This window comes from Lynx rufus, unplaced genomic scaffold (assembly GCF_022079265.1).
Source record: "Lynx rufus isolate CCGP_SWC_20201006 ecotype Redwood Valley unplaced genomic scaffold, mLynRuf1.p SCAF_8, whole genome shotgun sequence".
NCBI classification, from domain to species: domain Eukaryota; kingdom Metazoa; phylum Chordata; class Mammalia; order Carnivora; family Felidae; genus Lynx; species Lynx rufus.
Window position 1 is genome coordinate 14,088,133 of NW_025814896.1, and position 16,978 is coordinate 14,105,110.

Genomic DNA, 16,978 nt, shown 5'->3' on the forward strand with positions numbered 1-16,978 from the left:
GGGGAGCTTTAAAATACCGATGCCTGGGTCCCTCCCTCAGGGAATTGGATTTAATTGATCTGGGATGCAGCTTGAGAATGACGGTTCCAAGAACCTTCTATGAAAACTCAGAATCGTAGAAACGATGCAAGCTGAGCCAGCCTCCTGTCTCCTGGTAGGTAAATCCTCAAGCCATATCAGAGCCACGAGGGGAACTAATAGAACTTTCTTGCAATGTACATTTAATTAGTCTGGGATGGGGCCAGGGCACCTGTATTTTAAAGAGCACTCCAGCTGACAGTAATACGTAGGAGGCTAAGAACCCTCTGACCCAGCTGGGAAGGTTCTCTGCCCACTGGTGTCTTTACCAGGGCCTTTCAGAGTGTGCTCCCCAACCTGTAGAATCAGCATCATCTGGGAATGCCCTGGAAGTGCCAGTTCTCAGGCCCCGCCCCCAATCTACTAAATTGGAAACTGCGGGTGGGACCCCGAAAGCTGGGTTTTCACAGGCCTCCAGGTGATTCTGCGGCTGTCTACCCGAGTTGTTTACTATCCCCGGGGTGACTTTTCCTAGCCTGGACAGTCAACAGCGCTTCCTGACGGCCCCCGCAGTTCTCTCCTTTCCCCTCAAGGGTCCTGTTCTGTTACTGAGCTTTGTGAACCCAGAGCCCCGCTGTGTGCGTGGACACAACTCTGCCCCCCAGCCTCTCGTTCCGGCCACGGCTGGAGATTACATTCACCAAGTCAAACAGGCAGTCTGGAGTTACCTCGATCTCACTGTCCCCCGCTGGGGAGGGGTCGCTGCTCCGCTTCGACCGGCCTCGGAGCTTCCCGTCGGAGGCCCGGTGCGGCCTGTCGGCGTCTCCCTCCTTCACCGGCGTGGAAGGCCCGTTGTGTGTGTTGTATTCGCCTGGTGTCGGAAAGGGAAGGGTGGACACATCAGAAGCTTTGCTGAGTGTCGCCTCCCAGGAAGTATCACACCAGAACCAACAGTGGTAGGTCCCAAAGGCAGCACAGAAGGCAAAGACCTTGTGGACTCGAAACTGCTCATGACGGTCCCTCAGGCTGCCTATTCAGAATCATTCACTCATCGAGCGAAGATGCACTGAGTGCGCAGAGTTCCAGGTACCGGTTCTCACAACACTCAGCTTCTAGAGACAGGAGAGGTGCATTAGACAGACAAGTGAGTATGTAACGTGCCAGGTGGGGCCGTGTGTTACCGAGAATTAGCAAATGGGCTGGGGACGGGGAAGAGCTGGGTGGTCGCTAACGGGTATGGGGCCGCAAGGGAGGGCCTTGCGGATGAGGGGACACCTGAGCAGAATCTAGGGAAGTGAGGGTGGGCCACTGGGGGAGCCGTATTGACAGTGTTTGCAACTCTCTCTATCCCGAAGCCTGAGACTCCCCAGACGAACAGAAGGAAGAAAGTCAGTAACTGCGTGGAGCAGGGCAGCAAACTCTTCTATCTTGAAGACCCCCCTCACCCCCAACTTGGGGTGAAAGGGAGGTGTGTGGGGTGCATTCTCTATGCTGCTGCTCTCCCTATGTGGCCTGCTCCATTCTCTATTAAAAGCAAGCCCCTGGGGCACCTGGGCGGCTCAGTGGGTTAAGCTTCCGACTTGGGCTCAGGTCATGATCTCACGGTCCGTTGAGTTCGAGCCCCCCGTCGGGCTCTGTGCTGACAGCTCAGAGCCCGGAGCCTGCTTCACATTCTGTGTCTCCCTCTTGTCTCTGCCCCTCCCCCACTTGTGCTGTTTCTCTCTCCAAAATAAATTAAAAAACCTATAATTTTTTTTTTTTTTTTAAAAAGGAAGCCCTTTAAAGCTTCACTTGTCAAGACGTTTGTGGATTTGAGAATTAGGGAGATGACATCCACGAAAGCACCCGATACAGGGCTGCACTTAGGGCGGTGAGGAAACGATCTGAACCGAGTTCTGGCTTCATCCACACTCACGTGGGGGTCGGTGAGGAGGTGCAGGGCAGGGGGCAGTCACCTGCTGCTTCCATTCAGGTGGTGCTTCTGCACACAGAGGCTGCCGCACTCACGCCCTCAGGCCACTGTCCGCCAGCCCCGCATGAGTGAGCAGCACACCCTCCCGGGACCCAGGTCCCAAAGCCGGCATCCAGGCTGTGTGTTAAGCACAGGAGTTTGAAATACGTGGCTTTTTATGAAAGCATAGTGACCTCATTTCACTCACAAAGTGGGATGATGTCAGTCTGCGTCACCCTGCAAAACCAGCGGTAAAGGCAGAACCAAAGTGTGGGCGGGCCAGCCCTCGTGGCGAGAGGGACAGAAGCGGGAACCGGCGTGGAACCTTACAGGACACCCCCTCCCGCGCTCTCATTTTACAGCTGCTTGTTTTAGTTCCCAGATGCATCCCGTGGATCTCATCTCTCCTTCCATAATCGCCAGTTCTTGGATCATTAGGAGGAAAATGCTTTTGTCTAAAAAGACTTGGCAATGGACTGATTTTTTTTTTCCTACCCTGGAAGGACTATTTCCCTCCAAAACCCAAGGGGCTGAACTTGGTTTATTTAATATTTATAAAACTTCTTAGCAGACTAAGGACATGATCAGAAAAGGTTTGGTTTTGAGTTGTCAGGACTGTGGGGCCACCTCCAACTCCCCAACAGTTCCAGAACACAGCATCAGAGATTCCCGAATATCGAGCGAGCAGACTTTCTTCGGGAGGGTGGGGAACAGGCAGTAGATAAGTTCACAGGTGCTTACGAGTCATAAATAAGGTTTATCCGGATTCACTTGGTGGTTCTAAGGCTACGGGGGCTTAGAAAACACCTGTTGAGCCCATCAAAATCCAGGCAGATATTATTTAAAAAGAGGGAAAATGCCAGGCATCTAAGAACTGTCTGAATAAGGTGTGGGGGAAGCCACTGTATTAGGAGTACCCCTTTCCCCGATCCCAAAGAAGCAGCCCCTTTCCCAACTTTCTACATTCTTGAGAATGAAGGGTCAAGGTTGAAGGTCACAGTCAGAGCAATTTATGTAAACCTTCCTTGGAGTCATTTCACTTTTTTCCTTTCTTCCTTCTCACGCTTTTACAGGACCTCCAAGATGCTCCTTATTAATCTCTTTGTGACCTCTCCCTCCTACTCCACTTCCCAGGCACCCACCGATACACTTTGTCTCGCTAGGAATTAGTTTGCTTTTTCTAGAGTTTTAAACAAATGGAATCACACGGTATATATTCTTTTTTTGCCTGGCTTCTTTCAGCCAGAATAATCATCTTGCGATCCGATCCGTGTTGTTATGTATACTGATAGTTCATTCCTTTGTGTTGCTGAGTATTATTCTCTTGTACAGATATATCCCGCTTGGACTTTGGTCACTTGTGGATGGATATGTGGGTTGATTCTAGTTTGGGGACGGAACAGAGCTGCTATGAACATTCACACGTCGATCTCTGTACGGACGTAAGCTTTCGTTTTACCAGTGTGACGACGAGGTTGTATAGTGAGTCTGTGTCGGACTTTTTAGGAAACCGCTAAATTGTTTTCCAAAGGGGTTGTGCCATTTCACATTCCCACCAGCAGGTGAGAGAGTTCTAGTTCCTCCACATCCTTGCCACCCTTTGGTAAGGTCAGTCTTGGTGATTACAGCCATTCCAAGGGGCACGCAGTGGTCCCTCCTTGTGGATTTGCACCTCTCTAATGACTAACGATCAGCCTCTTAATTATGTAATTGTGTACTTTTTTTTTTTTTTTGCCATCCCTGTATCTTCTTTGGTAAAGCATCTGCTCAAACATTTGGTCCATTTCATTATTGAGTAGTTTGTTCTCTTAGTCTTCGGTTTTGAGGATTCCTTATATATTCTGCATCCATACATGTGATGGTTAATTTTGTGTGTCGAGTCGATGGGCTAAGTGATGCCCAGAGAGCTGGTAAAACATTATTTCTGGGTGTGTCAAGGAGGGTGTGTCCAGAAGAGACTAGCATTTGAGTCAGTAGACTGAGTAGAGATCTGTCATCACCAGTGTGGGGGGAGGGGGCGGTCACCCATTCCACTGGGGCCCTAACAGAACACAAAGGCAGAGGAAGGGTAAATTCTCTCTCTTCTTGAGCTGGGATGTCTACCTTTTCCTGCCTCAGGCACTAGGGCTCCTGGTTCTCAGGCCTTTTTGCTCAGACTGAATTGCACTACTGGCTTTCCCGGTTCTCCAGCTCGCAGAAGGCAAATCATGGGATTTGCCGATCTGAGCTACTTCTTATAATAAATTTCCTCTTATGTCTCTCTCCTACTGGTTATTTCTTTGGAGGACTCTAATACAACTTACTTTATCAGATACATGCTTTGCAATTATTTTTTTCCCAAACGGTGGTTTGTCTTTTCATTCTCCTGACAGTCTTTTTTAAAGAGCAAAAGTTTTAAATTTTCATGAAGTCCAATATATATCCACCTCATTTTTGGATGTTTTTGGTGTCATGTATGAGAACTCTTTGCCTCACCCAAAGTCACAAAGATTTTTCTCCTGCTTTCTATAGATGTTTTAGGGTTTTATACTTAGGCCTATGATCTATTCTTTTTTTAATTTTTAATTTTAGAGACATAACATGAGTTGGGAAGAGGGGCAGAGAGAGAGAGAGAGAGAGAGAGAGAGAATTCCAAGCAGGCTCCATGCTGAGCGATACAGGGCTCTACAGGGCTCGATCCTACAACTCTGGGATCATGACCTGAGCCTAAATCAAGAGCCAGACACTCAACTGACTGAGCCATCCAGGTGCCCCTGGTCTATAGTCTATTCTACGCAACTTAAAAAAAATTTTTTTAACATTTATTCATTTTTTGAAAGAGAGAGAGAGAGAGAGAGAGAGACAGAGCATGAATGGGGGAGGGGCAGAGAGAGAAGGAGACACAGAATCTGAAACAGGCTCCAGGCTCCAAGCTATCAGCACAGAGTCCAACGTGGGACTTGAACTCATGAACCATGAGATGACGACCTGGCTGAAGTCAGACACTTAACCAACTGAGCCACCCAGGCACCCCATATGCAACTTGTTTTTAATGTCATGTGAGGTATGGATTGAGTTTTTCTGAACATAGATATCCAGTTGTTAGAGAATCTTTTTTTGAGAAGATTATCCTTTCTCCACTGAATTGTCTTTGAAACTTTGTCAAAAAAAATCACTTGTCCATATACATGTGGGTTTATTTCTGCAATCTCTATTCTGGTTCATTGATATACTTGTCTCCCAAAACCGTATGTTGTGATTACTGTGGCTCTGTAATGAGTCTTAAAATCAGGTAGTGTTAGCCTTCAAACTTTGTTCCTCTATATCAGAGCTGTTGAGGCTATTCTAGGTCCTTTGTATTTCCATATGAAGTTCAGAATCTGCTCGCCAATCTCTAGAAATGAGTGGGATGTTGACAGAGATTGTGTTAAATATATAGATCAATTTGTGGAGAACTGACATCGTAACAATATTAAATCTGAGCTGTGAACAAGGTGTATCTTTCTACTGACTAAAGTCTTAACTTCTCTCAGTAGAGCTTTGTAGTTTTAAGTGTACTTAAATCTATCTTTTGTCAGATTTATCCCCAAGCATTCCATATTTTTTGATAACACTGTATGCAAATGGCATGTAAAACTATTCTATTTCCCACTGTTTGTTGTCACTATATAGAAATAGAACTCATGTTCATACGTTCACTTAGTAGTCTGAAACTTTGCTAAACTTACTTTTTATTTATTTTTAAAAATAACTTATTATTTTAATTTTATTTTTATTTATTTTGAGAGAGAGAGAAAGAGAGAGTAAGTCAGGAAGAAGCAGAGCAAGAGGGAGAGAAAGAATCCCAAACAGGCTTTACACTGACAGGGCAGAGCTTGATGTGGGGCTCAAACCCACAAACAGTGAGATCATGACCTGACTTAACGTTGGACACTTAACCAACTGAGCCACCCAGGTGCCCCACTAAACTTACTTTTTAGTTCTAGCTTTTTAATAAATTCTATCCAATTTTTTACTTAGGTGATCATGTCATTGTACTTCTTCTCCCTTTATGAAGTTTTGCTTCATATCCAATATGGAGATTTTAATTTATTTTTCTTGCCTTATTGCACTGGCTAGAATCTTTAGAACAATGCTGAATAGAATTGGTAAGAGTGGACATCTTTGTCTTGTTTCTGATCTTGGGGGTAGCTGTAGGTTCTTTGCAGCTATCCTACTTCAGTCAGTTTGGGCTGCTATGACAAATATGTCACAGACTGGATGGCTTAAACAGTAAAGATTTATTTCTCACATTTCTGTTGGCTGGGAAGTCCAAGATCAAGGAACTGGCCAATTCTGTTCCTAGTCAGAGCTTCTTTCTGGTTTTCTTGCCTTCTTGCCGTATCCACATATGGTGGAGAAGAGAGATGTTATCTTTCTTGTGTCTCTCTTTTTTTAAATTTCTTAACAAATGTTTATTTTTGAGAGAAATAGAGACAGACAGAGAGCAGGGGAGGGGCAGAGAGAGAGGGAGACACAGAATTTGAAGCAGGCTTCAGACTCTGAGCTGTCAGCTCAGAGCCCAACACGGGGCTCAAATTCACGAACCATTGAGATCATGACCTGAGCCGAAGTTGGACGCTTAACTGACTGAGCCACCCAGGCGCCCTGGGTGTCTCTTCTTATAATAGCACTAACCCCATACATGAGGGCTCCATCCTCATGATCTAATTACCTCCCAAAGATCCCCACCTCCAAATACCATCACCTTGGGGAATAGGACTTCAACATATGAATCTGGAGGGGGACACAAACGTTCAGTCCATAGCATGTCTTTTTCTAATAAAGAAAGTTCCCTTCTACTCCTAATTTGGAATTTTATCAGAAATTTTGTCAAATACTTTCTCTGCATCTATTGAGATATCTTTTTTTTTCTTTCCAGTTAGTTAATATGGCAAATTATATTGATTTTCATATTTTAAACCAACTGTACATCCTTGGGATAAATCCCACTTGGTCATAATGTATTATCCTTATTTTGTATATTGTTGGACTTGATTTGCTAAATATTTTGTTTAGAAATTTTGTTATGACGGATATTGGTCTATAGTTTCCTTTTCTTATAATGCCTTTGCCTAATTTTGGCATCAGGGTAATGCTGACCTCATAGAATAAGTTAGAAAGTATTCTTTCCTCTTCAATTTCCTTAAAAAATTGGCGTATAATTGGTATTTCTTACTTAAATGTTTGGTACATTTAATCAGTGAGGCCATCAGGACCTGGTGATTTCTTTGTGGGAAGATTTCTAATAAAAATTCAGTTTATTTAATAGATATAGGTCTATTAAAAATATAGGTCTGTTTAGGTCATCTGTTTCTTCTTGAGGGGGTTTTGGAAGTTTTTGCCCTGTAAGGAATTTGTCCATTTGATCTAAGTTGTTGAATTTATTGGCATGATGTTGTTCACAAAATTGCATTACTATCCTTTTAATATCTGTAGGGTCTGTAGAGATGTCACTGCTCTCATTTTATTAGCAACTTGTGTCTTCTCTCTTTTTTCCTGTATCAGCCTATCTATTTTCTGTTTTTGCATTTCATTGATTTCCATTCTGGTCTTTATTGTTTCCTTTCTTCTTTTTACTTTGAGGATAATCTGCTCTTCTTTTTCTAGTTTCTTAAGGTGGAAGATGAGGTGTTTCGCTTGAAATTATTCTTCTTCTCTAACACAAGCATTTGTGCTATAAATTTCCCTTTACATACTGCTTTAAATGACAGTCTATGAATTTTGGACATGTTGTGTTTTCATTTTCATTACATTCAAAATACTTTAAAATTTTCCTTTTCTTTTCTTTGACCCATGGTGTATTAGTCAGTGTTCTCCCAAGAAACAGAACCAACAGGATACATTTGTGTGTGTGTGTGTGTGTGTGTGTGTGTGTGTGTGTGTGTATGAAGAGACTTATCATAGTAACTGGCTCATGCAGTTATAGAGGTCACAAAGTCCCACAATCTGTTGTTTGCAAGCTGGAAAACCAGGAAAGTCAGTGGTATAATTCAGTCTGAGGCTTAAGGCCTGAGAACTAGTGGTAGGGGGACTCTGGAGGGGTTGGGCCCCACTGGTGTAAGCCCTAGAGTCCAAAGGCCTGTGAGACAGGAGCTCCAATGCCTGTCCAGTTATCTTTTTAGATAATCTGCATTACACTTAAAAGTTTGAAAAGAAAAAAAGTCCTTAAGCAACCACTACTAATTTGTCTTTTCTCTTGAGTAACATCGTATGTTTAGATTTTGCCCTCTACACCAGCAAATTGCCCTGCAATCATCTGTAAATTGTCGGGACTTCATATGACTGTTAATACATGTCAGTGAAAACTGGGCTGGGGGCTGGGGGTGGAGAAGAGCATCAGGATACTGTATCCAGGCAATGCAGAGAGCGAGCATGATCTGTCGGTAATATATAAACCTCTTGAGGCTCTGGAATTTGGAGCCAACCACTCAAGGAGATCCTGGATAATTTCAAAAGTGGGGTTTTATGGGAAATTTTAAGAGAGTGCATGTGTGTGTGCGTGTGTGCATGTGCACACATGCATGCTTACATGCCCTTCCTTTATGACAGACACTGGGGAAAAGAGGCAAGAGACCTCAGTTATAGCTGACGATTATTTATGTCATTAGATTTTATGTGAGCTTGTTAGACACACAGTAAAAACCATCTCAAGCACTTATTGTTGAACCTTAGACTAGAGGATAAATGAAGAACAGGGGGAAACAGTAAAGAAAAATTTCAAAGAGACACAATGAACCTTTATGTTTGCTCTTGAGAGGGAACAAAGATACCGTTCCCACATACCCCAAATTCTTGGGAAGTAAGTCTTTGGAATCCAGTTCCAAATTATACATAGGTAGTGGCGTCTACGTGAGGATTTCCTGCTTATATTTCCTCTCTGGAGCCAGTTTGCAGTGGCCACATTCTTGGCCACCAAGAAAAGTTTGCTAAATTTCATCCCCTTCAAAGAAAGCGATTTGGAACTTGCTACATAGGTATTATGCATTCATTAAATACTCTGCGATGAAATTGCAATGATCAAAATCAATGCTCCAGCCTTAAACTTCCTTAAAAATTGACTTAAAAATGCCTGGCTATGTTGTTTCTATTTGTCACCAAACCAAGGATAATTAACGTGTCCCCAGGGATGGAAAATATAAGGGCTAAAAGCAACAGCGGCACCAAGAACCCCAAGAACAAAAGAAGTCTCCACTCTTGCTCTTGTTCTAAACATCAACCAGTATGTATTGACTGTCCACACACTGTCATGCCAGCTCAGCTTCTACTGAAAAACCCACTGGAAAGAAACGCGAACAAAGCGCAATGACCTCTTCTTCACACTTGGACATTCTAATTCACTTGCTGTCATGTCATTTAATGATAATATGCCTGAACCACTGCACGAAAGAGAAGATATGTGCATAGATCTATGGAAGGAACGAAGGAATCAACAGAATGGTGAGTGAGTTGTACAGGGACGTACATCACCCAAGGGCCAGCACATGGACTCTCCCACACGTTGCTCCTAATCTAGGTGGGTTCCATAGGTAGGGGACACCTGTCACTTTGGCCCACCCAGCGTCTCTTCCGTCTTCCTCTGGGTAATGGGCTCTGGGTTTCCTTGGGCGACCACCTCTCCCTCACTCAGTCCACGTGGCCTGGGTGGGGATGACCCAACTCTAGCTCCAGCTGTGGGCACGAGACCCAAGTCTGCTGTCCCACCCAGCATTCCATCCACTGTCACGGAGACTGGTGTGAGGACAGGTATGTGACCTAAGCTGGGCTAATGGGGGCATGACCTGGGACCTCTGGTAGGAGCTGTTAGGAAGGAGGAACTCTCTCTGAGGGGTAGATAAGAAGGCAGGACTGAACCCTGGAGCAGCTGGTGACCATCTTTGCCACCATAATAGGAAGGCCTGATTGAGGGTGAAATGAATCCAGGAAAACGCAGAGCCAGAGGAACAAAGAGACTGAGTCCCAACATTATCGTCTGAACCCCTGGACCCAGCCCCGAATCCCTGTACATCTTGATGACATACACCTAAAAATTCCTTTTTTTGCTTAAACTAGTTTGCATTGCATTCGCTATCTTTTGAAGCCAAAACATCCTGACCAGCAAAAGGGATTCCTAATAAGACTGTTATGCTATTGGAAAGGCACACGTATGAGGATTTTTTAAAACATTCTAGAATTCTCGATGAGAGAGAACCAAGGTTTGAAGGTCGCTGCCCTTCTGTTCTCAGATGGGTTTTAGAGAACATAATCTCAGCTACGTGTGGCTACTGAGTATCCAGGGGCACTGGTTACGGAGCCCAGCAGGCCTGGGTTCAAATCCCAGCTCCGCTAATTACTAGCAAGTTACTGATCACCCTGATCTTCATTGTTCTTACCTGGCAAAGAGGAGGTGACTGAAAACCTGTTTTCGTAGGGATTGTGAGTTTCCTTACCACAGTTTGTAATTGTGTATTTATGTGATTATTTGATTCCTGCCTGAAAAAATCAAGAAGTCTACGTTGCACTTTATTTTACTTTCTAAACTAAAGAGCACCTGGAAAATAGCAGGTACTTTATAAATATTTGTTGAATCAGCATATAAATAAGTGAAATGAGAAGACCACGCAGATATGTGCTTGGCACATCATGGACGGGCAACAAATACTAGTTTCCCTTCTTTGAGGACCAGGGCTCACCAACTCCAGTGCCTCCCTGGGCCAGGCAGTAATGAACTTGAAGTAAACTGGCCAGATGTGGAATTGTGCATGCCCTGTCTGATGGGGCAGACATTACAGACAACAGCGAACTGTTGTCACTTAGGAATGTAGACCTAAGCAAACAGGTTCAGATCTGCTTTCAAGAGATTTTCAGATAAAATTTTAAACATGGGTGGAATGAAACACACACGCACACACACACACATGCACGCACATCCCCGTACATCTTGATGACATACATCTAAAAATTCCTTCTTAAAGAATTTTTTAAAAAATTCCAGTCAACAAAATATATGTGAGGGCTGGATTTAGCTTTTGGGTGAGTTCCTTACAGTTCATTACAGCTGGGACCTATGTCCAGTCCACCCTTCATATGAAAGCTCAGATCACAGCCACCAATGACCCTGAGACAGCGACGGCACTTACCGCCGAGCAACTCGGAACTCTGGCTGGGGGCGCTGTGCGGTGCCTCCTGGAGGACGTAGGTAGACGTGGAGAGTGGGGAAGGGCCGATGCTGCTGGCCGGGACATAAGGAGGGCTGTAGGACGAGCTGTAATACTGGGAATACTGGCCCTGAGGGAAGCCAGGGTAGGAAGGATAGTCCTAGAAAGGGAAACACATGAGGCTGTGAGTGAGGAGGCCAGTGGTGAGGGGCCTTGTGTGTGTGTGTGTGTGTGGGGGGGTCTATTGTGTCTGTCCCCGTCTCTCCCACTAGAATAAAAGCTCTGTGAGGACAGGGACTTTCCCCAGATGCAGACCCCCAAGACAAGGCCGCAAGTGCAATTTTTTGGGAAAAGGTTGGGGGTTCCCCGGCACTTCCCTCCTGCCCTAGTCACTGGTTCTTGGGGACACCCTCCACCCTAGGGCTGCCACGGCTGCCATGTGGAGGTCAGCAGGTGCACCCTAAGGGACGTGGGTGCAGCTCTGTCAGTATCTGTCTTGATCCCCGCTTATCCCTCGCACATGGCACAGTGTTGGACACACAGGGGGACTCAGTAAATACGAGACAAATCAACGAACCAATGAATGAGGGACAAAGACCCTACACACATACCCAGGAGACCAGGTGACATGTTCATGAGGGGTACAAATACAGCAGCACTTATACAGCATCAGGGATCCAGAATCTTCTATGAGGAAGTCGGGGACATCAAATAAAAGAGTGCCAATCCCCTTTTTATCAAGCTTTGCTTAAACCAACCGGACATTCCAGCTCTCCCACGGTAGTCATTGGTCCAAATGTTCTGCCCCACCATCACCATAAACCGAGCCTCCTCAACCCTGCGGGGACTCACGGGTAGTTTGGCTCCTTGGGCTGCACCTCAGCCCTACAGAATCAGAATTTCTGGGGGGTGGCATTTAGAGAATCTCTGTCTTTGACAAGCTCCTATTGGTGAAGAACCACACCTTTTTAAAAAGGGCTTTTACTTACAAGTGTTTTATCCATGGAGATAGTACCCCGGAAATAATATAAGAGATGTGTGAAACAAATTTTCAAATCTTCCAAGGTTTACACCATTTAGATTCTTTAGCTCACTGAAGAAATCGTGCGTTCCTCGTATTTAAATACGTTAAATATTCCATAGCCCACCTACTCCGTGGTAGTTCTGTTTTAATGCTAGCCTGAAAACATGCTCGCCTTTGGTTCTGAAATAATTTTAGGTTTACAGAAGAGGTGTACAAGCGGGACACAGACTTCCCATACACCCTTAGCCGGTTAACTCTTAATTTACTCTCTAAGGGAAGCCGGGACAATCAAACTATTAGCCAGCGTTCACCTTTACAGGGTTGGCCTGGTGTGGTTTAACGAGCATTTATAAAGCTCCCACTGTGTGCCGGGCACTCAGCACCGGAATGCAGAACCAAAGACAAGGGGTTCTCGTGCTCGAGGAGGTCACGTTTGGCAGGAGAGCACATGTGTTTGCATTCACAGGTTCGAGATTCAACAGTCAATGGGCGTCTCGGGCTCAGGTCAAGGGGGAGTATATAATATCGCCTATGTCATCTTGGAAATCTGCTGATAATTCCAATTTCTCTGTCTCTACACTGTTACCTTTCCGATGGCCTTTGGCACAGCCTGACTCCTGTGGTCTTCAAACCCAGGGAGTAAGAGACTGCATTTCTGGCAGGGGTGGTGGGCAGGAGTGGGCTCTTGGGATGCCGAGTCAAGGGGGCGATTTAAGGAAAGAACAGGGAAAACGAGTGGTGGCGAGCGACATCTACCTGGTGCACACTTCCGAATCCAGCCGCGTTGGTCAGCCCGTTTGCTCCTTGATAGATCCCCGCTGTGCCTGTAGGTTGGAGGAATGGGTACAGGTGAGGTTTCTTGCAGTCAGAGAGGGACGGGGAGGAGAAAGATTTGGCAGACGGGTGGTTTGAGGGCGGACAGGCTGGGACGGAGCCATGACCTTGGCAGTATACCAAATCTCTCTGCCGCTCTGTTCTGTCGACTGATGAGTACAGTAACTCCTTCATCAAAGGACTGCGGTGAGCAACGAGTAAGATAGCACATAGAGTACAGATTCTTGTTCTTCACAACTGCGGTTAAAGAGACTTACTTAGAAAATTGCGGTAAACGTACACAACCTAAAACTTACCATTTCAACTATTTGCAAGCCTACGGTTCACTGGCATGAAGCACATTCACACGGTTGTGCGACCTTCCCCACCATCCGTCCCCAGAACGTTTCTCATCTCGCGAAGCCAGGACTGCATCCGCATTAAACGGTGACTCCCCGTTCCTCCCCTCCCTCAGCTCCTGGCACCCATCCCTCTGCTTTCTCCACGAATGTGACTGCTCTGGAAACCTCATGTAGACAGAAACACCTAGAATTTGTAAATAGCTTAGTTCACGTAATGTAACGTCTTCAAGGTTTGTCCGTGCTGTGGCAGGTGTCAGAACTTCCTTCCTTTTTGAGGCCGGATAACATCCCATTGCACAGATACACCACATTTTGTTTTTCCATGTATCTGTCGGTGGACACGTGGATTGCTTCCGCTTTTTGGCTGTTGTCAATAATGCTGCTAAGGACACAGGCGTACAAACGCCTCTTTCGGACCCTGCTTTCAGTTCTTTCGTTACACGCCCAGGCCCCTCCCGCACTCACGCTCTGTCTCTCTGTCTCTCTGTCTCTCTCTCAAAAATAAATAAACATTCTGGGGCACCTGGGTGGCTTAGTCAGTTTAGGGTCTGACTTCCGCTCAGGTCACGATCTCATGGTTCGTGAGTTCGAGCCCCCATCAGGGAGATGCTTGAGGCTCTCTCTCTAGCCCTCTCTCTCTGCTCCTCCTCCACTCACGCTTGCTCTCTCTCTCTCGAAATAAATAAACCATAAAAGATTTTAAAAATAAATAAATAAACATTAAAAAGAAGTTGAATTACTGGGTCATATGGCGATCTGACTTCTTATTTTTTGAGGAACCTATTGCTGTTTTCCATAGCAGGTCCGCCATTTTACATTCCCACTAACAGCGCCCAGGGTTCCAAATTCTCCACATCCTTCTCGACACTTCTTTTTTTGTTTTTTTTTTTATAGCAGCCATTGTAACGGGTGCAAGGTGGTAAATAAATACACTCAATGGTGGTAAATTGAATAAATAAATGAAATGACTGTGGCTCTCGGAGCATCACTTGCCCCATCTGTAAAATGGGACTAAAGATGATATGACTAGAAAGTGCTATTTAGTGAGTGAGTGGGCTATCATTTAAAAAAAATTTTTTTTAACGTTTATTTATTTTTGAGACAGAGAAAGACAGAGCATGAATGGGGGAGGGGCAGAGAGAGAGGGAGACACAGAACCAGAAGCAGGCTCCAGGCTCTGAGCCATCAGCCCAGAGCCCAACTCAGGGCTCGAACTCACAGACTGCGAGATCGTGACCTGAGCCGAAGTCGGACGCCCAACCGACTGAGCCACCCAGGCGCCCCAAGTGGGCTGTCATTTAAGACTGGGCGGTCAGGCAAGCCCTCTGTGAGGTGACACTGGAGCTGAGACGTGAACGACAGGGAGCCAGCAATGGAAACAGCCAGGGGGAGGGGTGTCCACAAACACTGAGCACACACGTCCTAACGGAGGGATGCGCTTGGCAGGTTAGAGACAGAGAAAAAAAAAAGGCCAATGAGGCAGGAGCCCAGGGAGGGAAGGGGGTGGTTACAGGAATATCAGTGGACGCCTGTGTGTCAGGTGACATTCTGACACAAAGTGAGGCATTCTGGACAAAGTGAGGCATAGAAAAGTTAAGTGATGTGCACAAGGCAGCACAGAGAGCGGGTGACAGCTGCTGGGGCTGGAACCGGGCAGTCTGACCCGAGTTTTCTTTTCTTTCTTTTTTTAAAAAAAATTTTAAATGTGTATTTATTTTTAAGAGGAAGAGACAGAGCACAAGCAGTGGGGGGGCGGGGGCGGGGTAGAGAGAGGGAGACACAGAGTCGGGAGCAGGCTCCAGGCTCCGAGCCGTCAGCACAGAGCCCGACGCGGGGCTCGAACCCATGAAATGCGGGATCATGGCCTGAGCCGAAGTTGGATGATTAACTGCCTGAGCCACCCAGGTGCTCCCTGACCCGAGTTTTCAACATCACTCTGTGCTGTTGCTTCTTTTGCAAACTGTTTTGTTGGGGATACAACTTATATACTCTAGAATTCCTCCATGGGGTGAGTTGGATGATTCATTTTTAGTTTAGAGAGGGAGTGGGAGCATGAGCTGGGGAGAGGAGGGAGAGAGAAAGAGACAGATAGAAAGAGACAGATAGAGAGGGAGAGAGAAAAAAAAGAGAGAGAGACTGAGCATCCCACGCGGGTTCCATGCCTAGTGTAGAGCCTGACTTGGGGCTTGATCCCACGACCCCAGGATCATAACCTGAGCCAAAATTGGGAGTCAGATGCTCAACCAACCCAGCCACCCAAGGTGCCCCTTTTTCTTTTTTCTTTTTTTCAGTTGGATGATTTTTAAAGTAAATTGGAATAGGATGAAGGAAAACTAAGAAAGCCTGTCACAGCAGATACACTCTGAAAAGATGGGTACGAGCAGTTCTTGAAACAGACAGGAAATTTAAAAAAAAGGAACTATGGCACAAAAACAGACACACAGACCAATGGAATAGAATAGAAACCCCAGAACTAGACCCACAAACGTATGGCCAACTCATCTTTGACAAAGCAGGAAAGAACATCCAATGGAAAAAAGACAGCCTCTTTAACAAATGGTGCTGGGAGAACTGGACAGCAACATGCAGAAGGTTGAAACTAGACCACTTTCTCACACCATTTACAAAAATAAACTCAAAATGGATAAAGGACCTAAATGTAAGACAGGAAACCATCAGAACCTTAGAGGAGAAAGCAGGAAAAGACCTCTCTGACCTCAGCCGTAGCAATCTCTTACTCGACACATCCCCAAAGGCAAGGGAATTAAAAGCAAAAGTGAATTACTGGGACCTTATGAAGATAAAAAGCTTCTGCACAGCAAAGGAAACAACCAACAAAACTAAAAGGCAACCAACGGAATGGGAAAAGATATTTGCAAATGACATATCGGACAAAGGGCTAGTATCTAAAATCTATAAAGAGCTCACCAAACTCCACACCCGAAAAACAAATAACCCAGTGAAGAAATGGGCAGAAAACATGAATAGACACTTCTCTAAAGAAGACATCCAGATGGCCAACAGGCACATGAAAAGATGTTCAGCGTCGCTCCTTATCAGGGAAATACAAATCAAAACCACACTCAGGTATCACCTCACGCCAGTCAGAGTGGCCAAAATGAACAAATCAGGAGACTATAGATGCTGGAGAGGATGTGGAGAAACGGGAACCCTCTTGCACTGTTGGTGGGAATGCAAACTGGTGCAGCCGCTCTGGAAAACAGTGTGGAGGTCCCTCAAAAAATTAAAAATAGATCTACCCTATGACCCAGCAATAGCACTGCTAGGAATTTACCCAAGGGATACAGGAGTGCTGATGAATAGGGGCACTTGTACCCCAATGTTTACAGTATCGCTTTCAACAATGGCCAAATTATGGAAAGAGCCTAAACGTCCATCAACTGATGAATGGATAAAGAAATTGTGGTTTATATACACAATGGAATACTATGTGGCAATGAGAAAAAACGAAATATGGCCTTTTGTAGCAACGTGGATGGAACTGGAGAGTGTGATGCTAAGTGAAATAAGCCATACAGAGAAAGACAGATACCATATGGTTTCACTCTTAGGTGGATCCTGAGAAACTTAACAGGAACCCATGGGGGAGGGGAAGGAAAAAAAAAAAAAAAAAAAAAGGACGTTAGAGTGGGAG

The 16,978-nt window shown here is 45.4% G+C and overlaps 1 protein-coding gene across 2 annotated transcripts in view; it reads right to left on the reverse strand.

The window, feature by feature from the left end:
• The window catches only part of EYA2 (EYA transcriptional coactivator and phosphatase 2), a 180,052-nt gene that overhangs the window by 85,169 nt on the left and 77,905 nt on the right, over positions 1-16,978 (reverse strand). For both annotated transcript variants that reach the window (XM_047069004.1, XM_047069003.1), the window contains exons 5-7: positions 12,905-12,972; positions 11,107-11,284; positions 747-889 (exon numbers count right to left, since the gene is read on the reverse strand). In XM_047069004.1, coding sequence (XP_046924960.1) covers positions 747-889; positions 11,107-11,284; positions 12,905-12,972 — 389 coding nt within the window. The remainder of the gene's footprint in view (positions 1-746; positions 890-11,106; positions 11,285-12,904; positions 12,973-16,978) is intronic.